The sequence below is a fragment of the Haliotis asinina genome, chromosome 1, assembly GCF_037392515.1.
Source record: "Haliotis asinina isolate JCU_RB_2024 chromosome 1, JCU_Hal_asi_v2, whole genome shotgun sequence".
NCBI classification, from domain to species: Eukaryota; Metazoa; Mollusca; class Gastropoda; order Lepetellida; family Haliotidae; genus Haliotis; species Haliotis asinina.
Window position 1 is genome coordinate 15,523,144 of NC_090280.1, and position 23,788 is coordinate 15,546,931.

Below are 23,788 nucleotides of genomic sequence, written 5' to 3' on the forward strand. Positions count from 1 at the left end.
GTGTTCGACAATGACATGTTACATGCGTTTGTCTGCACAGTGCGACTTTGTGGCATATTTACCGTGCATTCTGTGTCTGTGCTTGGCGAGTGAGTATACAGCGGTACTATACTGCTCTGGTTATCACTTGTACACTGGTCTTGTGTTTACTTGTATATCGGTCTCGTTATTATTTGTGGCACCCGTGAACAGCCACCTCCTCGTGGTGGGTGCTGAGTAACGCCAAGAGCCGTCCAAACCCCCGTGTGGACCCGGGTCAACTAGGTCCATAGCAACCTGGGCAACCTGTTTGCCGTAGGTTGCGTCCCGTGTCGGTGGAGGACGGTAGTCTGGTGGTTGAGGGCAGTAGGAGCCTGAACCGTGTTCCTGCTGCTCAACACACCACTCTGGCCCTTACTTCACCTAAACGGGTGGTAGAATCGACCCGATTCTATCAATAGGCTGGTCACGCCAAGCCCTGTGTATGGACTTGTATGTCATTACACAAATTTAATTTGAAAATGTTTTACTTTTGGACTTGGCACATTTGTTTATATCAAATGTTCACGATTTTTCAAACTGATGTTTTGAACTTTGCCTAGAGTCTTATGCCCAGAAGGCGGTGGCTCATGGGCCAATCATGGGCTTACGAAACCCCTATCACCATGAAAAAACGTCCTCTTGACACAGATCCTGATATTAATGAACTAAGACCCTCCACATCTATTGACTATTGGCCACGTTTCATAGTACTTGAGACCGTTGACAAGACGCCCTTGAAGCTGAACCCTTTTGCCATTTCAAAAGGCATACAAGGCATAGCAGGAGATGTTAAAAACGTCAGACGTTTGCGTTCAGGGTCTCTTCTTATTGAATAGTTGCTTGTATCTATCAACTAAATCTTTTGTCGGCATTCCCGTATCAATCTCTGCCCACTGAACACTTAACACCAGCAAAGGCATAGTGAGAGACCGAGACTGCCTTTCTGCTGATATGCTGGAGATTGATACTGCCTCAGAAATGAAGGAACAAGGTGTGCTATATGTAAAACGATTCACTACCCGGAAAAACAATGAGATGCAACAAACAAACACCTATTTGTTCTCTTTTCCTACTCCGACTGCTCCTACATCAATAAAGGCTGGTTACTGTCAACTCAAAGTGGAAAAGTACGATCCAAATCCATTGAGATGCTTCAAGTGCCAAAAGTATGGGCACGGCGTAAATACTTGCACATTGTCTGCTGTGTGTGCTCACTGTGGTGAGAAGACACACACAACAGAAGATTGTGACAGTGATTTAAAAAAATGCACCAACTGCTCAGGGCGACCATTCATCTTCATCGAAACAGTGTCCAATCTGGAGAGAGCAAATGGGAATAAACAGAATAAAGTATACCCAAAATATCTCTTTTTCTGAGGCAAAAAAAACTGGTGAAGAGATCTGACCTTACAGAAAGTTATGCTACAGTAGCAAACGCATCGTCTGTGCGCAGCTCTAAAATAACAAAATCATCTACAAGCTGCCAAACTACCTTGACTTGGGTCAACAGTGACTCTCCACAACTTCTTAACCCAACTATGTCATCACAGACTGAGGAATCACTTCCTGGAACATCAAAGTCTTCTTCTGATCATAAATCATCTTCGCAGTCACTCACTGAGTCTCAAGCAACAGCCGATAGACAACAAACTGCTCAAGGTAAATCTAAGTCTAAGCCTGATATTTCAAAACAACGAAGTGGCAGAACTCCTAAAGGGTCACAAAATAAAATTCAATTGCTCAGTAAATATGGGTCTCTTGAATACATGGACGTTTCTGAGCTTGTCGCCCTTCAAACGACTGCGGGGTAGATCCCCAGTAAATCCCCCCAAAAGATAGTTTATTCCAGTAATATTGTACAGTGGAACTGCAGAGGATTGGGAACTAATTTACATGAAATTAATTACAGCTATTAGTCCAAGATTTTACACCTTCAGCGATATGTCTCCAAGAGACATACTTAAAACAAACAGATACATTTGACCTTCGTCATTGTAATGCATATCATTTTTTTTCACCTCCCGGTGATAGAGCCACTGGCGGGTCATCTGTTCTAGTCAGCCAAAACGTTATTCAAGCCCTGTTTCGCTTAATACTAATATGCAGGCTGTTGCTGTGAGAATTACTTTACATGTAGCATTTACGCTACGCCCACTCTATATTTCGCCGTCTTCGACGTTTGCCAAAACTGAGCTTCAAGCTCTGTATGACCAACTCCCGAAGCCCTGTATTATAATGGGAGATTTAAATGGGCACAACCCACTCTGGGGTAGTGTAACTACAAACACTAAAGGGAAATTGTTGGAGGACTTTTGTTCTGACAATGATTTATGTATTTATAATGATGGTTCAAGCACATATTTACACCTTGGTACAGGGACCTATTCTGCTCTTGATTTGTCACTCACAAATTCAGAACTAGTAAATGAATTTGAATGGTCAATCCAAGATGACCTCTGTGGAAGTGACCATTTTCTTACTATTCCCAAGTCTGTAACTCCATCTGATGTTCCTCCATCATCAAGACGGAATTTTAAAAAGGCTAAGTGGGCTTTATATGAAGCACTGTGTGTGGAGAAACTTAATCCTAAACGTTTTATTGACGTTCCTGATGCTATTAAATGTTTTTCTGATGAACTGAATTCCATAGCTGATGAGTGTATACCAAAGTCCTCTGTAGTTCCACACATAAGAAAGCCATGGTTCAACGATTAGTGCAAACAAGCTAGGAAGGCAAGGAAAAAAGCATTATTTCCGTCACCATCCTATGGTGCATAACTTAAATACATTTAAAAGTTTAAATGCTAAAGCATGGCGTACTTTTAAACAGAACAAACGCTAATCTTGGCAAAATTATGTATCCAAAATAAATTTTCGGACACCCATGTCCAAGGTCTGGAACATGGTCCAGAAAATCAAAGGTAAAGGTACTAAATCTACTGTCCATCAACTCCATACAGCTCTTGATCAATCATGACACTGCTACAGGAGCTGATAACATACATTATCAACTCCTGAAACATTTACCAGAATCCTGTCTGGAAACTCTCCTAAATATGTTTGATGATATTTGGACATCGGGTAACTTTCCTCCTTCATGGCGTAACGCCATGGTAGTACCAATACCTAAACCTGGACGTGATCATACTGATCCATCCAATTATCGTCCGATTTCATTAACTAGCTGTGCTTGCAACACCATGGAACGCGTGATAAATAATCGACTTCTTTGGTACTTGGAAAGAAATAATCTCATAACAGATATACAGTGTGGTGTCCTTAAAAACAGAAGTACTGTCGATCACTTAGTGCGTTTAGAATCATTTGTGAAAAACGCACTAATTAATAAACAACACGCTGTGTCTATCTTTTTTGATCTTGAAAAAGCATATGACACAACCTGGAAAATGGCATTCTGAGAGATTTACATGACTTTGGCTTGCGAGGTCGTTTGCCTGAATTTATTGCCAACTTTTTAAATAACAGACAATTCCAGGTCCGCGTGGGCTCTACCCTGTCTGATCATTACAATCAGGATCAGGGTGTTCCACTAAGCAGTATTTTGTCTGTCACTCTTTTTAGCATCAACATCAACAGTTTATCAAAAGTTTTAAATGATTCCATTGATGGATCGTTATTTGTGGATGATTTTAATATTTCTTGTCGTGGTAAAAACATGCATACCATTGAACGGCAATTGCAGTAGAGATTAGACAAGATTAATAAATGGTGTCTTGAAAACGGCTTTAAATTTTCTAAATCGAAAAGTAACTGCATACATTTTTGTCGTAAATACAAACCACATAAAGACCCTGAACTGTCTCTAGATGAGACGCCCATTAACGTTGTGAAGGAAGCCAAATTCTTGGGTTTAATCTTTGATTCACATTTAACTTTTTTGCTACATATTAAATCACTTCAAACTAAATGCCTGAAAGCACTTGACTTGTTGAAAGTTGTCTCAAATTCAAAATGGAGAGGGATCAAGCTACCCTTCTCCATCTATATGGATCACTCGTTCGTTCTAAACTTGATTATGGCTCCTTCGTCTATGGTGGAGCCTGCAAAAGCAATCTTAAACTTCTTGATTCTGTCCATCACCTGTCCATCTAACCCTGCATATAGCTGTGTCTTAATCCTCTTTATGAGGATTTATATAGCAAAAGGTCTTGCTTGCTCTTGTTGCACCTCTTGGGCTCAGAATAAAGCCGTTTATTGCTGCTGCTAGTATTGAGCTGGACAACATAACTCCCACCCGTCTTCTTTTCTCTATCCCTTGGCAGTTGGTTAGGCCACAGGTTGACGTAACATTAACATCATTTAAAAAATCAGAAACGAATGAATTAGAGTATAGACAAGAATATCATCAATTGAAACATACATATAACAATTACAAATCCTTATTTACAGATGGGTCCAAGGACGGTGGCGCAGTTGCTTGTGCCACTGTCATTGGATCCAGGACAATATCTTCTAGATTACCAGATAATAGTTCTATTTATACAGCAGAAGCTAACGCCATATTAACAGCTCTCAAATATATTCAAAGACACCCGAATCGTAAACAGTATATAATATATTCCGACTCTCTTTCTTGCCTTCAGGCTATTAAAAAAATATTTCTTGTAAACATCCACTTTTAACTGAAATTATTGAACTGTGTAATACTCTTGCTACTGGCCAAAACCACATCGTCTTTTGTTGGTTACCAGGTCACGTAGGTATATCTGGGAATGTGATGGCCGATCTTGCTGCAAAAGCAGCAATCAACAAATCTGTGACACAACTTCTTATTCCTTACAGTGATTACAAAGCGACCATTAGATGTTATATCCGTGATCTGATGCAGAAGAAGTGGGACACCCAAGTAGGTATCAATAAATTACATGAGATAAAACCTTTCCTTGGTTATACCCACTTGGGTTGTCAGTCCAGATTTGAAGAGGTCATACTACGATGATGTCGTATTGGCCATACAAGATATACCCATAACTACCTGTTAAAAGGTGAGGATCCTTCATTTTGTATCCCTTGTGATGAGAGAGTCACGGTCAAGAATATTCTGCTTGACTGTCTTGAATTCTCCATCACAAGGGATAAACACTTTAATGTTAAAACTGTTAAGGATCTTTTTACAAATGTTAATTCTCATTTAGTTATTGGTTTTTTAAAAGAAATTGATTTTTTGATTGAATTTTGAATAATATGTTCTATAAATAGATGTATTCTAATTATTGGTAATTTAGATTTGTGTCTTGCATTGTTAGTGGCTGTACCCTCAAAGGGGGTTGAAGTATTGTAAAATTATTGTCCTCCTGAGAGGGTACGTAAGTCCACAAACATTCAAAGTAAATTCTAAATTTCCAGGTTTTTAATCCCAGCATAAGTGTTGTTTTATTGTGTGGCTAGAAATCCCAAATTGCTGACGGCTGAGGGGATGATGCAAATCCAGCTAGGGCCCATGGAGGTAGCAAAAGTACTATCAGTCCCCATGGTCCCACGTATGGTGATCTACTTCAGTTATTAGCAATCTTTAGCCCAGTTTTACACTGTATTGTCCTGTATAGATAAATTGTTTTAGGTATAGGTACTAGTTTTCTATTCTACTCTGTGATATCCTAGTTGTTTTACTGTCCTTCGCTGACAGGATTTATAATAGACATATATTGCATTTTCGTATTAAATGTTCTCGTCACGATGTGGCTGAGATATTACCGATGTGACGTTAAATTTTAACTCACTCACTCACTCACTCACTCACTCACTCACATATAAATAGCCACGAGGTCCTGTGTGCAGCATGTCGTCAGGTATACATCAGATATATCTGTATTATGCCATGACCCACCTTTGGGTTATGTCACATCATAGGCAAGTCAATTCATGTAGGTCAAACAATGAAGTAGCCTCATCCTTCTACCATTTCTACGAAGATCGTTTTGGGGACTAGATCAAAGTTATCTTTTGGTCATTATGTGTAGACCCACCCTGACTTTGCCACCCCATCTTAGGCAGATTTTACAAAGCTGTTTGAAACATTTGGTTTGTTCTGATTACTGGTAGTGACCATTTGTATGAGGGAAATATACACCAAACTACGATGCATAATTTACTTCTGTGTTGTGTTATTTACCTGGGTTGTTATAGAAGGGGGTTTCCTTGTCTGTATTCTGCAAGAAAACACCATACAGTAAACAACGATTCCGATAGAAGGATCGCCTGTTGGTATATTTAAAACTTAGAGTAGTGAAATGTTTGACTACAGTCCGTTTGATTCCATTTGAGACACAAAATCTAATAATTGCAGCAAAACCAAATTTTGCACAGCCACATGAAATCGACAAACCAACTCTGATGGTGTATCTCATATTTTGGGACACCCGAATATAAAAGTTGTTTACGAAATGCACGTGCTGTTGGCATGACGGAAGGGAAGTTAGAAACTATCTTGGAAAACTCTACCGATTCAACCTGCACGGACAGAATTGAGGGCACCGTCTCAAAACCTACACGATGTGAGAAAGTCGATTCATTTCAGCAACAGCTGGTTAGAAACGCCATTAAGTCTCTATATAAACAAAATACCCTTGTCTCTCTGCGTATTCTGAAAGCGCATATGGAGACAAATCATTCTTTGATCATTCCGTTACAAAAAAAGTAGGCTCAGGAAATGCACGTGCAATGTGCGAGAGCTTTGATATTGTTCGACTAAGAAACCAGTACTTACGCACAATTCGAAAGAAACGCACAGAGGGCTACGGGCCTGTACATTTGGACGAAACATGGGCAAATGGTTCCCATACCATAGGGACACAATGGTTCGCTAGCTCCTCTTCACAGTTCTGTGCCAGAAAATTACCACTAGGCAAAGGAGAGCGACTGATTGTGCTCCATGCTTGTTGCAAGAGTCGGGGATTCCTACCTGGCTGCTCCCTAGTCTTCAAGGCAAAATCTAAATACAAGCGAGACTATCATACCGAAATGAACGGGATGGTCTTCTTAGAATGGGTACAAAATCAATTGGTACCGGCACTGCCCCCCAAAAGTCTGATTGTCAAGGATAACACGCCATATCATGGCGTTCAAGTACCTAATACAAAGGCCCCAACATCTAACAGTAAGATGGGGGACATGATAGAATGAATGCAAAATAAAGCAATATCGTATCCAGAAAAAGCAAGCAAACCTGTTCTGTATGACATAAAGTCAAATGAAACCACGCCTGTCTTTCAGTTTGATCAGTACCTTACAGAACATGGTCATTCAGTTTTGCAATTGCCATCATGAAATCGGATGTTGGCAGGCAAAATGTAACATTGTAACTTCGGGATGTACAGACGATTGTTCAACAGTCAATAGACACCATCACGCAGGAAACATGACAAAAGTGCATTGAGAAAGTTGAGAATGAAATAGAAAGACATTGGTGGGAACACAGTGGACTGGACCATGCCACCATCAAGCCAGTCGTCATTAGGGTAAACTCTGACGACAGCGACACCGACTCGGACAACAGCGTCTTCTGAAAGTGACAACACTGACTCCCATTGAACACCTCTAGTGGTATCCAGATAACGGCTTTTGAGATGGCCCCATCCTCACAACACAAGCTTGCTGATTACCTGGCTGTTGTACCAGCAAGTGCTAGTACAAAATAACGAAAGGTGACAAGACAATGATGATCGTTTGTTAAACAACTTTTTTTTATTCGGGTGTCCCAAATTATGAGACACGTCATCGGAGTTGGTCTGTCGATTTCATGTGGCTTTGCAAATCTGGTTTTGTTGCAATTATTAGATTTTGTGTTAGTGAGCAATTCATCGGTCTCAAATGGACTGTACGGACTATACATCAGCGTACGGACACTGGCTAATCGGCCAAGTTCCCATTAGACGGTGTCAATGACGGTCAGTCGGCCTAACTATATTCTCGATGTCCAGTGTTTGAAAATCTTCCATTTCAGTTTGAAGGAATCATTAATTTAGTAGAAAAGTCGTAGTCATTCATTATATTCTCTGCATCTGTTGAATAATAAAGGGAAAATTTCCGTAAGTGTATGCTAAAGGTACAAGGGGCACAAACAGAAATATAAAACATCATAGCACTAAAATGGTTCTCCTAAAACGCCCTGACATGAGCATATTACTGATACTCCCTCAGCCTTTCATTACAGTCTTAGACCGCAAAAAATGACTGCTACCATGGTACATTTTGGTATAATCGGTAGATCGGAAATAGATTGTTATTTCTCAGTTTATATGCAGTTTGCACGTAATAACCAAATTTGTGTGTTCATTGTGAAAATATATTTCTCTTTGTTTTGCGAAATATTCACTATTATATATTCGATAAAGATGTCACGAGCGTATCATTTGAATTTCAAACAAAAACTGTGCAAGTGTCATAGAACTATTTCTTCAGAAGTAATGTCAATATGACAACAGTATGACGAACGTCCTGTCTCTAAGCGAAGTAATGTTGGTTCTGTATGATGTTGTTTTTGTGCTTATTTCACTTGTCAAGATCTGAAACATACAGAAGCAAAGGTAACAAACAAATGTCACAACAACGGAACATACCACATGAAATAAACGCATTAAACCCGAAGAGAATGAAATGCATATGCTTTGGGTTATTGCTGTAGAGACATTTAAGAAAGAGTTGAATGAGAATCACCAGGAGTGTTTCATGGATTGGGTACCTTGCGAATGTGCCCCAGGGTTCTGGTATGGCGATGTCTCGATGGACTCGTAGGTCACAGGGGGTGTCTCTATCACGCCTTCATAGGTATTTGTATCTGCCGCAACTTCCGCTGAAAATAAGATTAATTACAGAATTCATTTTTGAATACTAATTGCAACACAGCTGGCCTGGGTGTCAACTTCATGATTGTGGATAGCACGACGTTTCGGAGCGTATGCTTGCTCCTTCATCAGGTGAATCCAAGAGATTAAACAATACGATACAACAATATAACGCAAAATGTATCTACCTTTTGAATTCTCATAAATCTTCAACTGTGTGTACTGTTGCCTTTCTGAGTCTTCCTCTACGTTTGAATACTGCACTGGAGCACTGATGTGATCTGAAACACATCGTACTGATTTAGTCCTAAAAAAGCCAGAGATGGTTGTAACACCAACAAGAGGGAAACATCCAATAGTACATACCTAATGATGAATATCCTCTGTTGTCCATTTCAACGGCTTCATGATGGCTGGAGTTACAAAACAGCATCAGGTTAGTTTTGAACAACTGAACATAAAATTCATACATTATTTTATTATATCTGTTGTAAGTTACCTAATTATTTTCTAGCTTTACCTGACCCGTGACATTTCGGGGTAGAATAGATCTTTAGTAACCAAAGCCACTAAAGGCGACTATGCGTGCTTTAAGAGCGACTAACGGGATCGGATTGACTGTCTCGCTACCTTGGTTGACACATGTCATGTCGTGCTGTCATGTCAGCACTGGATTGTTTGGTCCAGACTCGATTATTTACAGACCGCCGCGATATAACTGGAATATTGTTGAGTGAGACGTAAAATTAACTCGGTCACTCACTCGCGCCCAACGTGAATTACCTCTTTCGTGTAGCTCCTGGAAAACGAGAATAGTAAAAATGTCATAGACTCCGAAACACACTTCACAAATAGGAACATGTTACATAAATCACTACCGAAATGGAGACAGAGACAGATACGTATTTTTCTGTTAAAACTGTATATAGAAGCAACCATAACCACACATTAAATCACATTAATAGTGTAAATGTATTGTCTTTACCATGCCAAATCTTGTCAACCTTAAATAGAAACTTACATATGGGATAACATCTACAGCCTGCAAATAGTGTTCAAACATATAACAACAGGAAATGTACTATGTACCTTTTAGAATGTGTCCAACTCTGTATCCCTTTCTGTACAGCACCATTAGAACAATTCCTCCAGTGAGCAGCGTAAGAAGGATGCCTCCTATTGTCGCTCCAGCTGTTACCCTTGTACAAGTGCGTGAAGCGTCAACCCTTTGCTGTTCTGTCAGGTCTAAAATCCAAACAAAAAGATCATGCTGACGGCTGCTATCCGGTTTTGCACTGCCCCACACAGATTTTTAGAGTGTGTGCCCAGCTAAAACAGAACATCTAAACGTCGTATATGGAGTGTTACGGCACCCGTGGCGAGCCACCTCCTCGTGGTGGGTGCTGGGTAACGCAAGAGCTCGCCGACACCCCCGTTGTGGACCCGGGGGGATGTTTGGTCCACCAGCCAGTTTGCTGTGGGTTGCGGCCCTGTGTCGGTGGAGGAGGGGATCCTGGTGGTTGAGGGCAATAGGATCTTGCAACTGTGTTCCTGTTGCTCAATACACCACTTTGGCCCTGACTTCGCCTAGACGAGTGGTCGAATGGGCCCGGTTCGACCAATCGGCTCGTCATGCCAAGCCCTGTGCATGTAGTATTATTACATTTATTAATGCACATATATCATTTCGAATTGTTGTAACTTTGGGCTTGGCTTTATTATCTAAAACATTTTTGATTTTGAAATATGTTGTTCTGAAATTTGCCTAGAGTCCTATGCCAGAAGGTGGTGGCTCATGGGCCAGTCTGGTGGAATTATTAATCTTTTATAATTCTTCTGCTGGAGTACATCATCCGGGTATCCTTGGTGTTGTAAGCTGGAGGCCCGCTTGCTTTAGCATTGTCCTTGTGATACTCCATGGTGGGTGGGGAGCTCGGATGATGAACCAGATTACCTTAACACCACTAAAAACCCCAAAACCTCCACTTTATATTGACCCTGTTGATACTGACCATAGACCGTCTGCATCGATTGAATATTGGCCACGTTTCATTGTGATTGAGACTCCTGACAAGACACCATTAAAGTTGAACCCCTTTGGTGTATCCAAGGCTATTCAAGGTATTGCTCGGGAGGTGAAAAACATTAGACGCTTGCGTTCGGGTGCCCTGCTAGTTGAATGCGGGAAAAGCAAGAAGCAACCAACTTGATGAACATGAAATCTTTCGTGGGCATTCCGGTGACGGTCTCTGCTCACAAGACCTTAAACACTAGTAAAGGTATCATCAGAGACCGTGATCGATTGTTTGCTGATTTGTCCGAACTTGACATAGGATCAGAAATGATAGATCAAGGTGTGCTTGCGTCAAGCACTTTTCGACTCGAAAGAACAATGAAACATTCCAAACAAATATATATCTGTTTACTTTCTCATGTCCAAATGCTCCTAAATCAGTGAAGGCAGGCTGTTGTAACATACAAGTTGACACCTACATCCCCAACCCGCTCAGGTGTTTTAAATGCCAGAAATATGGACATGGCGTGAGTACTTGCACATTGTCTGTTGTGTGTGCTCACTGTGGTGAGAAAACACACACAACAGAAGATTGTGACAGTGATTTAAAAAAATGCACCAACTGTTCAGGCGAACATTCATCTTCTTCGAAACAGTGTCCTATTTGGAACAAATGAAGAAAAACAGAATAAAATTTACTCAAAATATCTGCTTTTCTGAGGCAAAAAAAAACTGGCAAAGAGATCTGATTTTCCAGAAGGTTATGCTACAGTAGCAAAAACATCATCGGAGTCTACCTCGAAAATAACAAAATCATCCACAGGATGCCAGACTACCTTGACTTGGGTAAATGCGATTCTCCACAGCTTTTATACCCTGCCATATCATCTCATACTGGGGAATTCACTTCTGAAAACGTCCATTCTAGGGCACATAGCTTGTTGCCCTCCAAAAGACTGCGGGGTTGATCCCCAATAAATCCCCTCAAAAGATAGTTTATTCCAATAATATTGTACAGTGGAACCGTAGAGGATTGAGGACTAATTTACATGAATTACAGCTATTAGTCCAAGATTTTACACCTTCAGCAATATGTCTCCAGGAGACATATTTAAAACAAACAGATACATTTGACCTTCGCCAATTTAATGCACATTATTGTTTTGCACCTCCGGGTGATAGGGCCACTGGCGGACCATCCATTCTAGTCAGACAAAACGTTATTCAAAGCCCTGTTTCACTTATTACTAATATGCAGGCTGTTGCTGTGAGAAATACTTTACATGTAGCGTTTACGCTATGCTCTCTTTATATCTTGCCGTCTTCAACGTTTCATAACTGATCTTCAAGCTCTATATGACCAACTCCCGAAGCCCTGTGCTATAATGGGAGATTTAAATGGGCACAACCCACTTTGGGGTAGTGTAACTACAAACACTAAAGGGAAATTGTTGGAGGACTTTTGTTCTGACAATGATTTATGTATTTATAATGATGGTTCCAACACATACTTACACCATGGTGCAGGGACCTATTCTGCTCTTGACTTATCATTGACAAATTCAGAACTACTAAATGAATTTGAATGGTCTGTCCACGATGACCTCTGTGGAAGTGACCGTTTTCCTAGTGTATTAAAAACTGTAACTCCATCTGATATTCCTCCTTCATCAAGACGGAATTTTATTAACGCTAAATGGGCTTCATATCAAACACTGTGTGTGGAGAAACTTAAACATGAACGTTTTACTGACGTTCCTGATGCTATTACATGCTTTTCTGATGGACTGAATTCCATAGCTGATGAGTGTGTACCAAAGTCCTCTGTAGTTCCACACATAAGAAAACCATGGTTCAACGATTAGTGCAAACAAGCTAGGAAGGCAAGGAAAAAAGCAGAACATTATTTCGGTCGCCATCCCATGGTGCATAATTTACATAAATTTTAAATTTTAAATGCTAAAGCACGGCGTACTTTTAAACAGAACAAACGCCAATCTTGGCAAAATTGTGTATCCAAAATAAATTCTCGGACACCAATGTCCAAGGTCTGGAACATGGTTCAGAAAATTAAAGGTAAAGGTACTAAATCTACTGTCCATCATCTTAAACATGGAGATCAATTGCTTACTGATTAATCAGATATTGCTAATACATTGGGTAAAGCCCTCGCTAAACACGCTTCCTCTTCTAATTATGTACCTAAATTTCAGCAATATCAAAAACAACAAGAAAAGAAAACTATTAATTTCAAATCAGATAATGGGGAAGATTATAATGAAAAGTTGTCTATTCATGAGCTCCATACTGCTCTTGATCAAGCTGATGACACTGCTACAGGTGCTGATAACATACATTATCAACTCCTGAAGCACTTACCAGAATCCTGCCTAGAAACACTCCTATATATTTTTGATGATATTTGGACATCGGGTAACTTTCCTCCCTCATGGCGTGATGACATTGACAAGCTGTGTTTGCAAGACCATGGAACGCATGATAAATAATCGACTTGTTTGGTACATGGAAACAAATAATCTCATAACAGATACACAGTGTGGTTTCCTTAAAAACAGAAGTACTGTCGATCACTTTGTGCGTTTAGAATCATTTGTGAAAAACGCACTAATTAATAAACAATACGCTGTGTCTATCTTTTTTTTATCTAGAAACAGCATATTTTAAGAGACTTACATGACTTCGGCTTGCGAGGTCGTTTACACCTCGATTTATAACCAACTTTTTAAATGACAAATCCGCGTGGGTTCTACCCTGTCTGATCATTATAATCAGGATCCACAAGGCAGTATTTGGTCTGGAACACTTTTTAGCATAAAGATAAATAGTTTATCAAAAGTTTTAAACGATTCAATTGATGGATCGTTATTTGTGGATGATTTTAATATTTCTTGTCGTGGTAGAAATATGCATACTATTGAACGGCAACTGCAGCTTTGTTTATACAAAATAAATAAATGGTGTCTTGAAAATGGCTTTAAATTTGCTAGATCGAAAACTAATTGTATACATTTTTGCAGAAAATATAAGCCACATAAGGACCCTGAACTATCTCTAGATGGCACTCCCATCAAAGCTGTAAAGGAGGCCAAGTTCTTGGGCCTAATCTTTGACTCCCACTTAACATTTCTGCCTCATATTTAGTCCCTTAAAACTAAATGCCTGAAGGCTCTTGATTTGTTGAAAGTTGTTTCCATCTCAAAGTGGGGAGGGGATCAAGCAACCCTCTTACACCTATATCGATCACTTGTCCGTTCGAAACTTGATTGTGGCTCCATCGTATATGGTGGAGCCTGCAAAAGCAACCTTAAACTTCTTCATTCTGTCCACCATCAAGGCTTAAGACTTTGTCTTGGGTCTTTCAGAACTTCACCAATTGATAGTCTCTACGTTGATGCTGATGAACCATCTCTTATTCAGCGTCGTATAAAATGGTCTTTACAATACATTACTAAATTATATTCTAATGAATCTAACCCTGCCTATAACTGTGTGTTCAATCCCCTTTATGAGGATTTGTATAACAAAAAGTCTTCTCTTGTTCCACCTCTTGGGCACAGAATTAAATCATTTATTTCCTCTGACGGTAGAGAGCTGTGGAAACTATATCGCCTTCCCGTCTTCTTTCTTCTCCTCCTTGGCAGTTGGTTAGGCCACAAATTGACCTAACATTAACTTCACTTAAAAAAGCAGAAAGAAATGACTTACAATATAAACAAGAACATCATCAATTAAAACATAAATATAGCAATTATATACCCTTATTTCCAGATGGATCCAAGGACGGTGGAGCAGTATATTGTGATACTGTCATTGGATCCAGAACAATATCTTCTAGAATTCCAGATAACAGCTCTATTTTTACTGCAGAAGCTAACACCATATTGCCAGCTCTCAAATATATTCAAAGACACCCTAAACGTAAACAATATATAATCTATTCAGACTCTCTTTCTTGCCTTCAAGCTATTAAAAATATTTCTTGTAAACATCCACTTTTAATTGAAATTATTGAATTGTATAATGATCTTGCTACTGGCCAATACGACATCGTATTCTGTTCGTTTCCAAGCCACGTAGGCATTTCCGGTAACGCAGTGGCTGATCTTGCTGCTAAGGCAGCACTCAACAAATCTGTGACAGCACTGCTTATTCCTTACAGTGATTACAAAGCCACCATTAGATCTTATATCCGTGATCTGATGCAAAAGAAGTGGGACACCCAAGTGGGCATAAATAAATCACATGCGATAAAACCTTATACTGGTTATACCTACTTGGGTTGTCAGTCCAGATTTGAAGAGGTCATTATGAGACGATGTCGTATTGGCCACACAAGATACACGCACGAATATTTACTGAAAGGTGAGGATCCTCCGTTTTGTATCCCGTGTGATGAGAGAGTCACGGTCAAGCATATTCTGCTTGACTGTGCTGAATTCTCCGCCACAAGGATAAATTTTTCAATGACAAAACTATCAAGGGCCATTTTACCACTATTAGTTGTCATTTAATCATTGGTTTTTTAAAGATTTCATGGTTGAATTTTGAGCAATACGTTTCTGTAGATAGATATATTTTAATGATTGGTAGTTTAGATTAGTAACTTGAATTGTTAGTGGCTGTACCCTCAAAGGAGGTTGAAGCATTGTAAAATTATTGTCCTCCTGAGAGGGTACGTAAGTCCAAAAACATTTGATGTAAATTTAAGTCTAAAAGGTTTTTAATCGTAGTATTCGTGTTATTTTAATTTTAACTAGCATTTCACACACTCTCCAGCGGCTGAAGGGATGATGTAAATCCAACCAGGGTCCATGCAGGTAGCTGAGGTACTGTAAGTCCCCATGGTCCCTAGTATGGTGATCTACTTCCAGTCATTGGAGATCTATAGTCTGTTTTTATATTGTTTTGTCCAGATAGTGATATTAGTTTTAACTTTCCACACTAGTTTTAAATTGTAACTGTGGTATTCTAGTTGTTTAACTGTCCTTTGACGACAGGTTTATTTATGAAATACATGTCTTCCGTTTCAGTATTAAATGCTCTCGTCACGATATGGCTGAAATATTGCCGATGTGACGTTAAATATTAACTCACTCACTCACTCACTATAGAATGTTACACACCGTTATGCTTCATCGTCTATGAACGGGGATGTGACGCAAACTGTCTTTCCCCCGACAATTGCATGACCAAAACCGTAATGTACCTAACATCTAGCCATGCTTACTCATTTGCGGGTATCAGGTTACCAGATACCAGTTAGTTATTGTCATCAAGAGACACTTACCACCAGCAGTCACAGCTTCTACAAATACATATGCATCAGAATCCCCAAAGTCATTTCTAGCTTGTAGTCGGAATATGTAAATCTGTCCTGATGTAAGACCAGTCACTTCTATCACCATCATCTCGCCTTTCTCATCATATGAATTGTACGCAACCCACGTTCTTGTAGCAAACTGAAGATACTCAATGAGAAACGTCTGAGGGTGTCCACCATTGAACCCATTCAGCCAGGACAACCATATTGACGACGTTGTTGCATTATCCAGATCTCGAAACTGTGTTGGTGTCTGTGGAGGGCCTTAAAACAGACAAATATGGAAATATTGAGACAGCTGACGCCATTTTGTTGCACTGTACATAAAACTCAAACGAAGGTAAAATGAAAACCAAAATAAAATATAAACAACACGTAATAACAGTACGAATTAATGAACAGAAAAAAAACAATGCACAAAGGTAGATCTGGCACACTTCAACACTAAATCTGAAACACACCTTCAGGCACTAAGCTGACAGTGTATGTCACTTGACCGCCTACACCATTGTCCACTGTCAGACTATAGTAACCGAAGTCCTGCTGTTGGAGGTTAGTGAGGTGTAGTCTAGCAGCGACTGAGATGTCTGAGACAGGGCTGGAGGAACCAGTGAGGTTCTGGCTGGTACTGATGGATCTACTCCAGGTGAATGTAGGAAGCGGGAAGGCCAGGACTGACACAGACACAATCACGTCACCACCCCGTGTAGCGGCGACTTTGAGTTGTTGGGAAACTGCGTCATCAAGTCGTGGTGAACCTGATTACATATAGAGACAGGGAAATACAGAAAGGGAAAGAACAAATTGACAAGTAGCAATGTGGCTGATTCAGTAGATAAAACAGTAATTTCATGTACGTACTCCAAAACAATAATTGGAATTGTTCTTCTGTTCTTCTGGAGTTGTTCTTTCTCACTACGTTGCAGAAATAACACACATATACAGCAGGTTACTCAAACATAGAAGGATACCCTATAATATTCACAACGCAGTCAAGCGAACATATTACGTGCCGAAATACAAACTACTCACATGTAACCAGCAACTCAATGCTCTGGCTGGCAGGTGCCCCGATGTTGTTGGTGGCAGTACAGGAGTAGTTGCCTCTTTGTCTACATTCTGCTGACTCCAGTCTGTATGCTGCTGTAGGGGAATTATCTGCTATTTTCAACTCCTCAGTTCCATTCAGTAACCTGATGACTGACCATGGAGTACTGTCAACCTGGCAGTTTAAGGTCACTGGATCAGACTCGTTAACTGTCACTGAACCACCGTGAGAGTTGACGGTAAATATTCTAATGTCAGCTGGGTCTGAAAGTATGAAACGCTACATTATAACCATTGTATTGACTGTACACTGACTTCAACATTACTTGAAAAAGGCATACATTTCTGTAAGTACATGTTTTACGATAACACAAGCACTGCACACATTCTCTCAGTGATCATGAACGCTGAATGTAACACTGTCCGCAGTGTATGCTATACATTTACACTGAACATCAACACTGCTGTAACACTGTCACCAGTGTAGACTATATACTTACACTGAACATCAACACGAACTGTAACACTGTCACTACTCCCGTGTGTATTATAAGGTTGACATTTGTAGGAGCCTCTCTTGGATCTCTCAGCTTGTCCTTGGAGCACGGCTCCACTGCTGAAGACTACTCCCTTGTGTAACCACCTATAGATACATCCGGGCCTACAGAGGGCGGAGCATGTGATTGATGGAAGAGCCTGGTGTTCTGTCACAGTGTAGGAGGAGATGGAAGGAGTCAAGGGGATCTGGTAGGGACCGTCTGGAATAAGTGAGTGAGTTAATATTTAACGCTGCAATATTGCAGCCATAACGTGACGGGAACACTTAACACGGAAAAGGACTATATATTCTAGAGAAAGACAGAAAACAACATGAATATCACAATATGACTTAAAACTAGTGTGGAAAGTAAAAACTAGTATCACTATTTAGACAGTACAATAAACAAACGGACTATAGATCGCCAACGACTGAGGGTAGATCACCAAACTAGGGAACATGGGGACTTCCAGTACCTTTGCTACCTATATGGACCCGTCTGGATTAAACGGCAATCTGGGTGTTATACTGGCTGTACGATATAAAACATAACATATATATATGCTAACAACAGACAGTTATTGGTACAAAGAACACATTAAATAGAACACATTAAAATATGTGATTAGCAGCTTGTTTAAAACGTTATGTGATTCTGTAATTGCTGACAACCCCGTTCAAAGCCCGCCGTCCCACATTAAGGGAATTAATACGTAGTCATGGAAACGAAAAAGGGAACAGATGAAAGTACAGGAGCTCCCGAATTCTTTCCCATGTTCCTTCACAAGGTTCGTTTCGCACTCTGCGTGACATTCTGGAAATAAATAAAGGAACTCACATTCAGGCTCCATGTTGTACACCTGGCTCCACTCTGACTCCAGACCCTGACTTTCTCTCGCTCTACATCTGTAGCTGTGACTGTCCCGGAAACTCACTGTGAAGGTGTAAGGAGAACCTGGGGAGGCAACTGTGATGTCAGTGATGTCACGCTGCCAGGTGTAGGTCAAGGTCAGACCATGGTCAGCTGGGAGAGTGGTAGAGGTGGAGCTGCAAGTCAATGTCACTTGCTGGTTGTAGACAGGTGTTGTTGACTCGGGACGGCCAGGTGTTGTAGGTTTGCCTGTCAAAATACATGCTGTGTAAATTAGCCTTGTACATACAGCGTTTAACATGTAATTGAGATGTAGAAACATAACAATTTAGTGAGTAGTTAGGTGAATTCTTCAGTTAGGTGATTTAAAAATATGAAGCATTGTTCCATTAACATCACGAATGTGGTAATGCAGATAGGCTTCTCACAATTTTCCTGCAAGTGGTCTTCACGAGACATCTTGTTCTGTGGATACGTAACAAGTATCTTATGTTTTACAAGATGACAAAATGCAATAAATCGTAGCCCTCCTAAAGACTTTCGACTCTGCAAAGGTATATGTGAAATGCATCGGTGTGTGTAAACGAATGAGAATGTTGAGTCTTCTAGATCCTATGTTATATATGTAACCATGGGATGATGATGATGATGATGATGATGCTGATGTCTGCTGTGAAAACATTGACAAATATGGTCCAAATTAGCGGTCTGTAAAATTTTATCGTATGTACATTAAGTATCGTGCGCACATCCAGTATTAGGCAATAGTACACATATATGTAAACCCTAGCTTCATAAACAACCCTGCAGGGATGTCACAGAAGAGCCTGGAAAGGTCACATGCGACGGTGATGTGAACGTATTAGACAGGCTGTTGCTGCGGGGTCATTTAATTAATGGAATTGTTCATGTTAACTCTAGGGAAGACACACGTTCCTTATTCACTTCCTTTCCCTTTCTTTGAATGGTACACGGTATTACTTCATTTTTGTGTCTGTTGTATATTATTTCTTTAAACGTTTTCAATATGCAAGTTTTACAAGTGTTGTGTGTATGTGATCATGCTTCCAGAGAATGGAAGATGGCTGACGTGACATAAGACTAAACAGGTTTTTGAGGGGCATTTAGAAATGACATACACACACACACACATACATTCATACATACGTACATACATGCATACATACATACATACATACATACATACATACATACATACATACATACATACATACATACATACATACATACATACATACATACATACATACATACATACATACATACATACATACATACATACATACATACTCTCTCTCTCTCTCTATCACACACATGCAGATATACATATACATTCAGACGCGAGACGCTTCATTGACAGTCATGGAATCTACTTACTTGGGACTCTATTCATCACAAATACTTATCACCAACTCATCACTGCACTGGCCTGTTGGTTGTATTGCATAATTGGCCTCCCTCCCCTATATTTATACTGCATCACTGTATCACTGGACTCTCCATACTTGTTTGTCAATTACCACGTTGTTTTATTCTATCACTGGCGTCTATAGCCAAGTTGTTGCTGTGTATCCCTGGCCTCCTCAGCTATCTATCACCATGTTGTTTTAGTGTAGCACTGACAGTTATATTTGTTTCCTCATGTTCCTTGATGGAAATTACGACGACACTGAGCACATACAACACATCTAAATTTACCATATGAATATATGGAACAAGCCAGGAATAACAGCAGCTAAAGTATTGGCCACTCACCCAGGACAACAAGTTTCTGTCCACAGTTCTGTATCACGTCAGTGGCAGCACCTCCTCCATTCCCACATGTGTATGTCCCTGCATCTGATATCTGGATGTTGCTGAGGGTGAAGGTGACATTCCTTTCTGCTATGTTCCCCTGGTACACAAGTCTATCTCTGTAGCCTGGGAGTGGACTGAATGTTCCAGAACCTGTCACTATGAACACAGTGTCACCAGCAGAACTGACAACATAGAAACTGGCTCCTGTCCCCAAACCTCCTTGCGGAATCTCCCAGCTGAACCGGGTTGTTCCAGAAACTGTAGACAACACTGGACTGGCACTAGGAGCACCTGATACAACACCTGTAGAGAGATAATATTTTGTAATATGGAGTACGTTTCTCCAAGACAGATAGTGGCAAGTATTTATAGCAAATATTTAAGGTAAAAATGGAATATTCAGAAGGAGGCTGAATACAAGACTGTAACACATAGGTACCTGTAGTCAGATATAATACTGCAGCACAAATCATATCCATCATTCCTGTCTGGCACCGGGGTGAGATCTGGAATACAAGTTTAACGTTTATGCATATTGCTAGTGACATTTATTTTCTGTTTCAGGACGATAGTGGATGTGAGCGAATGCAGTGGTCAACGTAACAAAAGGTGACTCATGTATAACAATGTGGAGATTTTGCACAGAGGGTGCTGTTGCATGAATCAGATGAGCAAATGTGTAACTAAAAAAAGGTTGAAGACATGTCACCTTTCCCTTAAGTAACACGATATTATATTGTAGACGAATCATTGCTTCACGTTGTATACATAACGGTATGTCAGCTGGATCTGTCTCAGAGACCTTGTGTTTAAACATTTCCCACTCCACGGGCTGTGTGTTATAGGAATGAAAACGATAAAATGTGACCTTCAAAACATTGATTACTGGATTCTGGCATGTATGAGGAAGTAGAGGTATACCCTCTCCTATTGCCATTGACAATATTTCCACTGAGGCGAGATGCGAAATGACACATTGTCAACAGCAGCCACGTGAGCACTGACATTCGTGTATGTCACACACCCGTATGTTCTGTGTATTGTTTTATATATACCATTCCTTTGAGAGCCAACATAATCGCCAAAAGCACAAGGACTGAACTAGTTCCAGTTGGGGGTCCATGCAGGCAGCAAGAGCACTGTCCCCATGGTCCTGGTACGTACAGTTGCTGGCGATCTGTAGCCTATGTTATATATTACGTTATGAGAGTGTATTTTCTATAATTATAAATTGTATTATTAATTAAGTAATAATTATTATGGGTCACATTTCGTATGATAAATGTTCAGTGGTGTACGTATTTTCTTCGGCATGCCTTTAAGGTAGTTCTGTAGATTTACCTCCCTTTGATTATGTTATGAGATTAGCACGGGTCTGGTCTTCAGCAGTCTACGGTGATGGCGATGGTCGTCTGTGCTCGGACTTTCAGGAAATGTGGACTGTATATATAAAGGCTAGTTGCCGTGTTCTCAACACGGAAATACACACAGACTACTGGAGCATATATCTGCCTCTCCGTCAACGCTTGATCAACATAGCCGCTGCCTGGCAGCGTGCTGTGCTGAATTCTGCATAACTGTTTCTCACTCTCGCACCAAGACTTCGCTTAGTTGACACTATATTGTTACTCATAACTTTAGATTTGACTCTGTGGTATTGTACATGGAACCACTATTGTGAATCTCTGTAGTTTACTTTGTATCTTTGTTTTTGCTGAATACAAATATACAAAAAACATCAAACTTATCAGTGTTATATGCATTTTGAGGGGATTTCTCACACCTTTTGTCACGGCAAATATTTAACCGTAATAATTGTATCGTTGTATATAGTAAACCATGTCATAATAACATGTTGTTTTTAAACCAAAGCTGTTGATACTCTGGTGTTTTCATTGTCCCTTTTGGTAATTTGTTTATTGTATGCACTATTTGAGTTTAAAGATTGATGTTGTAATGATACGACTAAAATATTGCCGATGTGATGTTGAGTGACTCACACACTCCATACCGGTGCGAACAGATGCAGATGAGTTTGGTGTTGTGAACTAGGGGACCATACTTTGCATGCCCCTTTAAATACTCACACTCAAACCAATGGGAGGTTTGTTAGTCAGTCTATCCCGTACAGATGATTCGTACACAGGCAGCATGTGTACCAGCAGAAACCGGGTCAAAGTACACGGGTATATAGCGTGTACATACACTGGCATGAACCGAACAAGCGCTCACAGATGACATGGTCAACATAGTGAAAGAAGTAAGACACATTAGATGTTATGTGATGCCGATAGAAGACGCATATTATACATACCTACTGGGACTTGTGGTTGTCAGGTATACACCGTCGTCGTGTGTAATAGGGTAGGTGAACACAGAAGTAATGTATAGGTGTATGCACGCATCACTCGCTCCCTAACAGTATCTAAATATAGCTCAGTCGAGTAGTCCACCATGCTATATGACACTTTTACAGTGTGCTGACAGGAACACAAACATCTCTCACATACACATATGCATGTAAACCTCCATTGGTGTGTACACATTAACACATGTATGAACGTTTCAAAGGCTCTTATAAACAAATACAAATGTATTTTCCTGCTGCCCCACTTGCCCATTGATCCTGCATTCTGTGTCTGCGGTTAGCGAGTGCGTATACAAGAATACGCCATCGTCAGTCGTAACCCATGAATCTCCTTCAACGTTGACAAAGACAATATTCACATACGCTTCGAACAGTTCATTCACAGAAAATTACTCCTGTCTCATCCCCTACAGGCCAATTGCGTCAGCTCATACGAAGTTCAGTTTATATGAACTGACGGTAAATCTTTGTCAGTAACAAAATAGCTATTACTTGCAGACTGGACCGGTCTCACTATTACTTGCTGACCGCTCTCGTTATTATCTGTAAACAAGTCTCGTTATGACTTATAGACGGGTCTCGTTATTACTTGTAGACCAGTCTCGTTATTATGTGCAGACCAGTGCTGTTATGACTGGTAGACATGTCTCTCCATATGTATATGCACGAGAGACAGCTGTGCTGTGGTATGTGGTATGTGATACAAATGACACTTGTCTACTTCCTGGCAGGTGTGTATCTGGTTGGGTAATGCATAGCTGGAAACCTATTCCTGTCAATAGCTTTATTGGATGATATACATCAGCTTATTGCGACCGTTGTTATTGGTAATTCACATCCGAGATGTGTTTATTGTGCTAGTTGATATTTGTGGAGTTTCCATGGTTACCAGCTTGGTATAATACTCCCACAGTAAGTTGATATTAATGACGACTTGACGAGGGACAGGCTGAAGAATCCCTCTTG

At 40.2% G+C, this 23,788-nt stretch overlaps 2 protein-coding genes across 2 annotated transcripts in view; both read right to left on the reverse strand.

Annotated features, from left to right (window-relative positions):
• LOC137287476 (nephrin-like) overlaps nt 1-23,788 on the reverse strand; it is a 65,633-nt gene that overhangs the window by 33,900 nt on the left and 7,945 nt on the right. The gene's annotated exons all lie outside the window — the stretch shown is intronic.
• Nucleotides 8,510-22,870, reverse strand: LOC137287449 (protein turtle-like). The gene is made up of 14 exons (XM_067819751.1): nt 22,769-22,870; nt 20,894-20,960; nt 20,413-20,757; nt 18,604-18,885; nt 17,728-17,985; nt 17,213-17,491; nt 16,642-16,938; nt 16,148-16,444; nt 9,915-10,070; nt 9,609-9,624; nt 9,192-9,238; nt 9,014-9,106; nt 8,723-8,833; nt 8,510-8,546 (listed from the first exon to the last, which is right to left on the reverse strand). Exons 2-14 carry the CDS (start codon nt 20,934-20,936, stop codon nt 8,533-8,535), a joined length of 2,238 nt encoding a protein of 745 aa, XP_067675852.1. The 5' UTR covers nt 20,937-20,960; nt 22,769-22,870; the 3' UTR covers nt 8,510-8,532.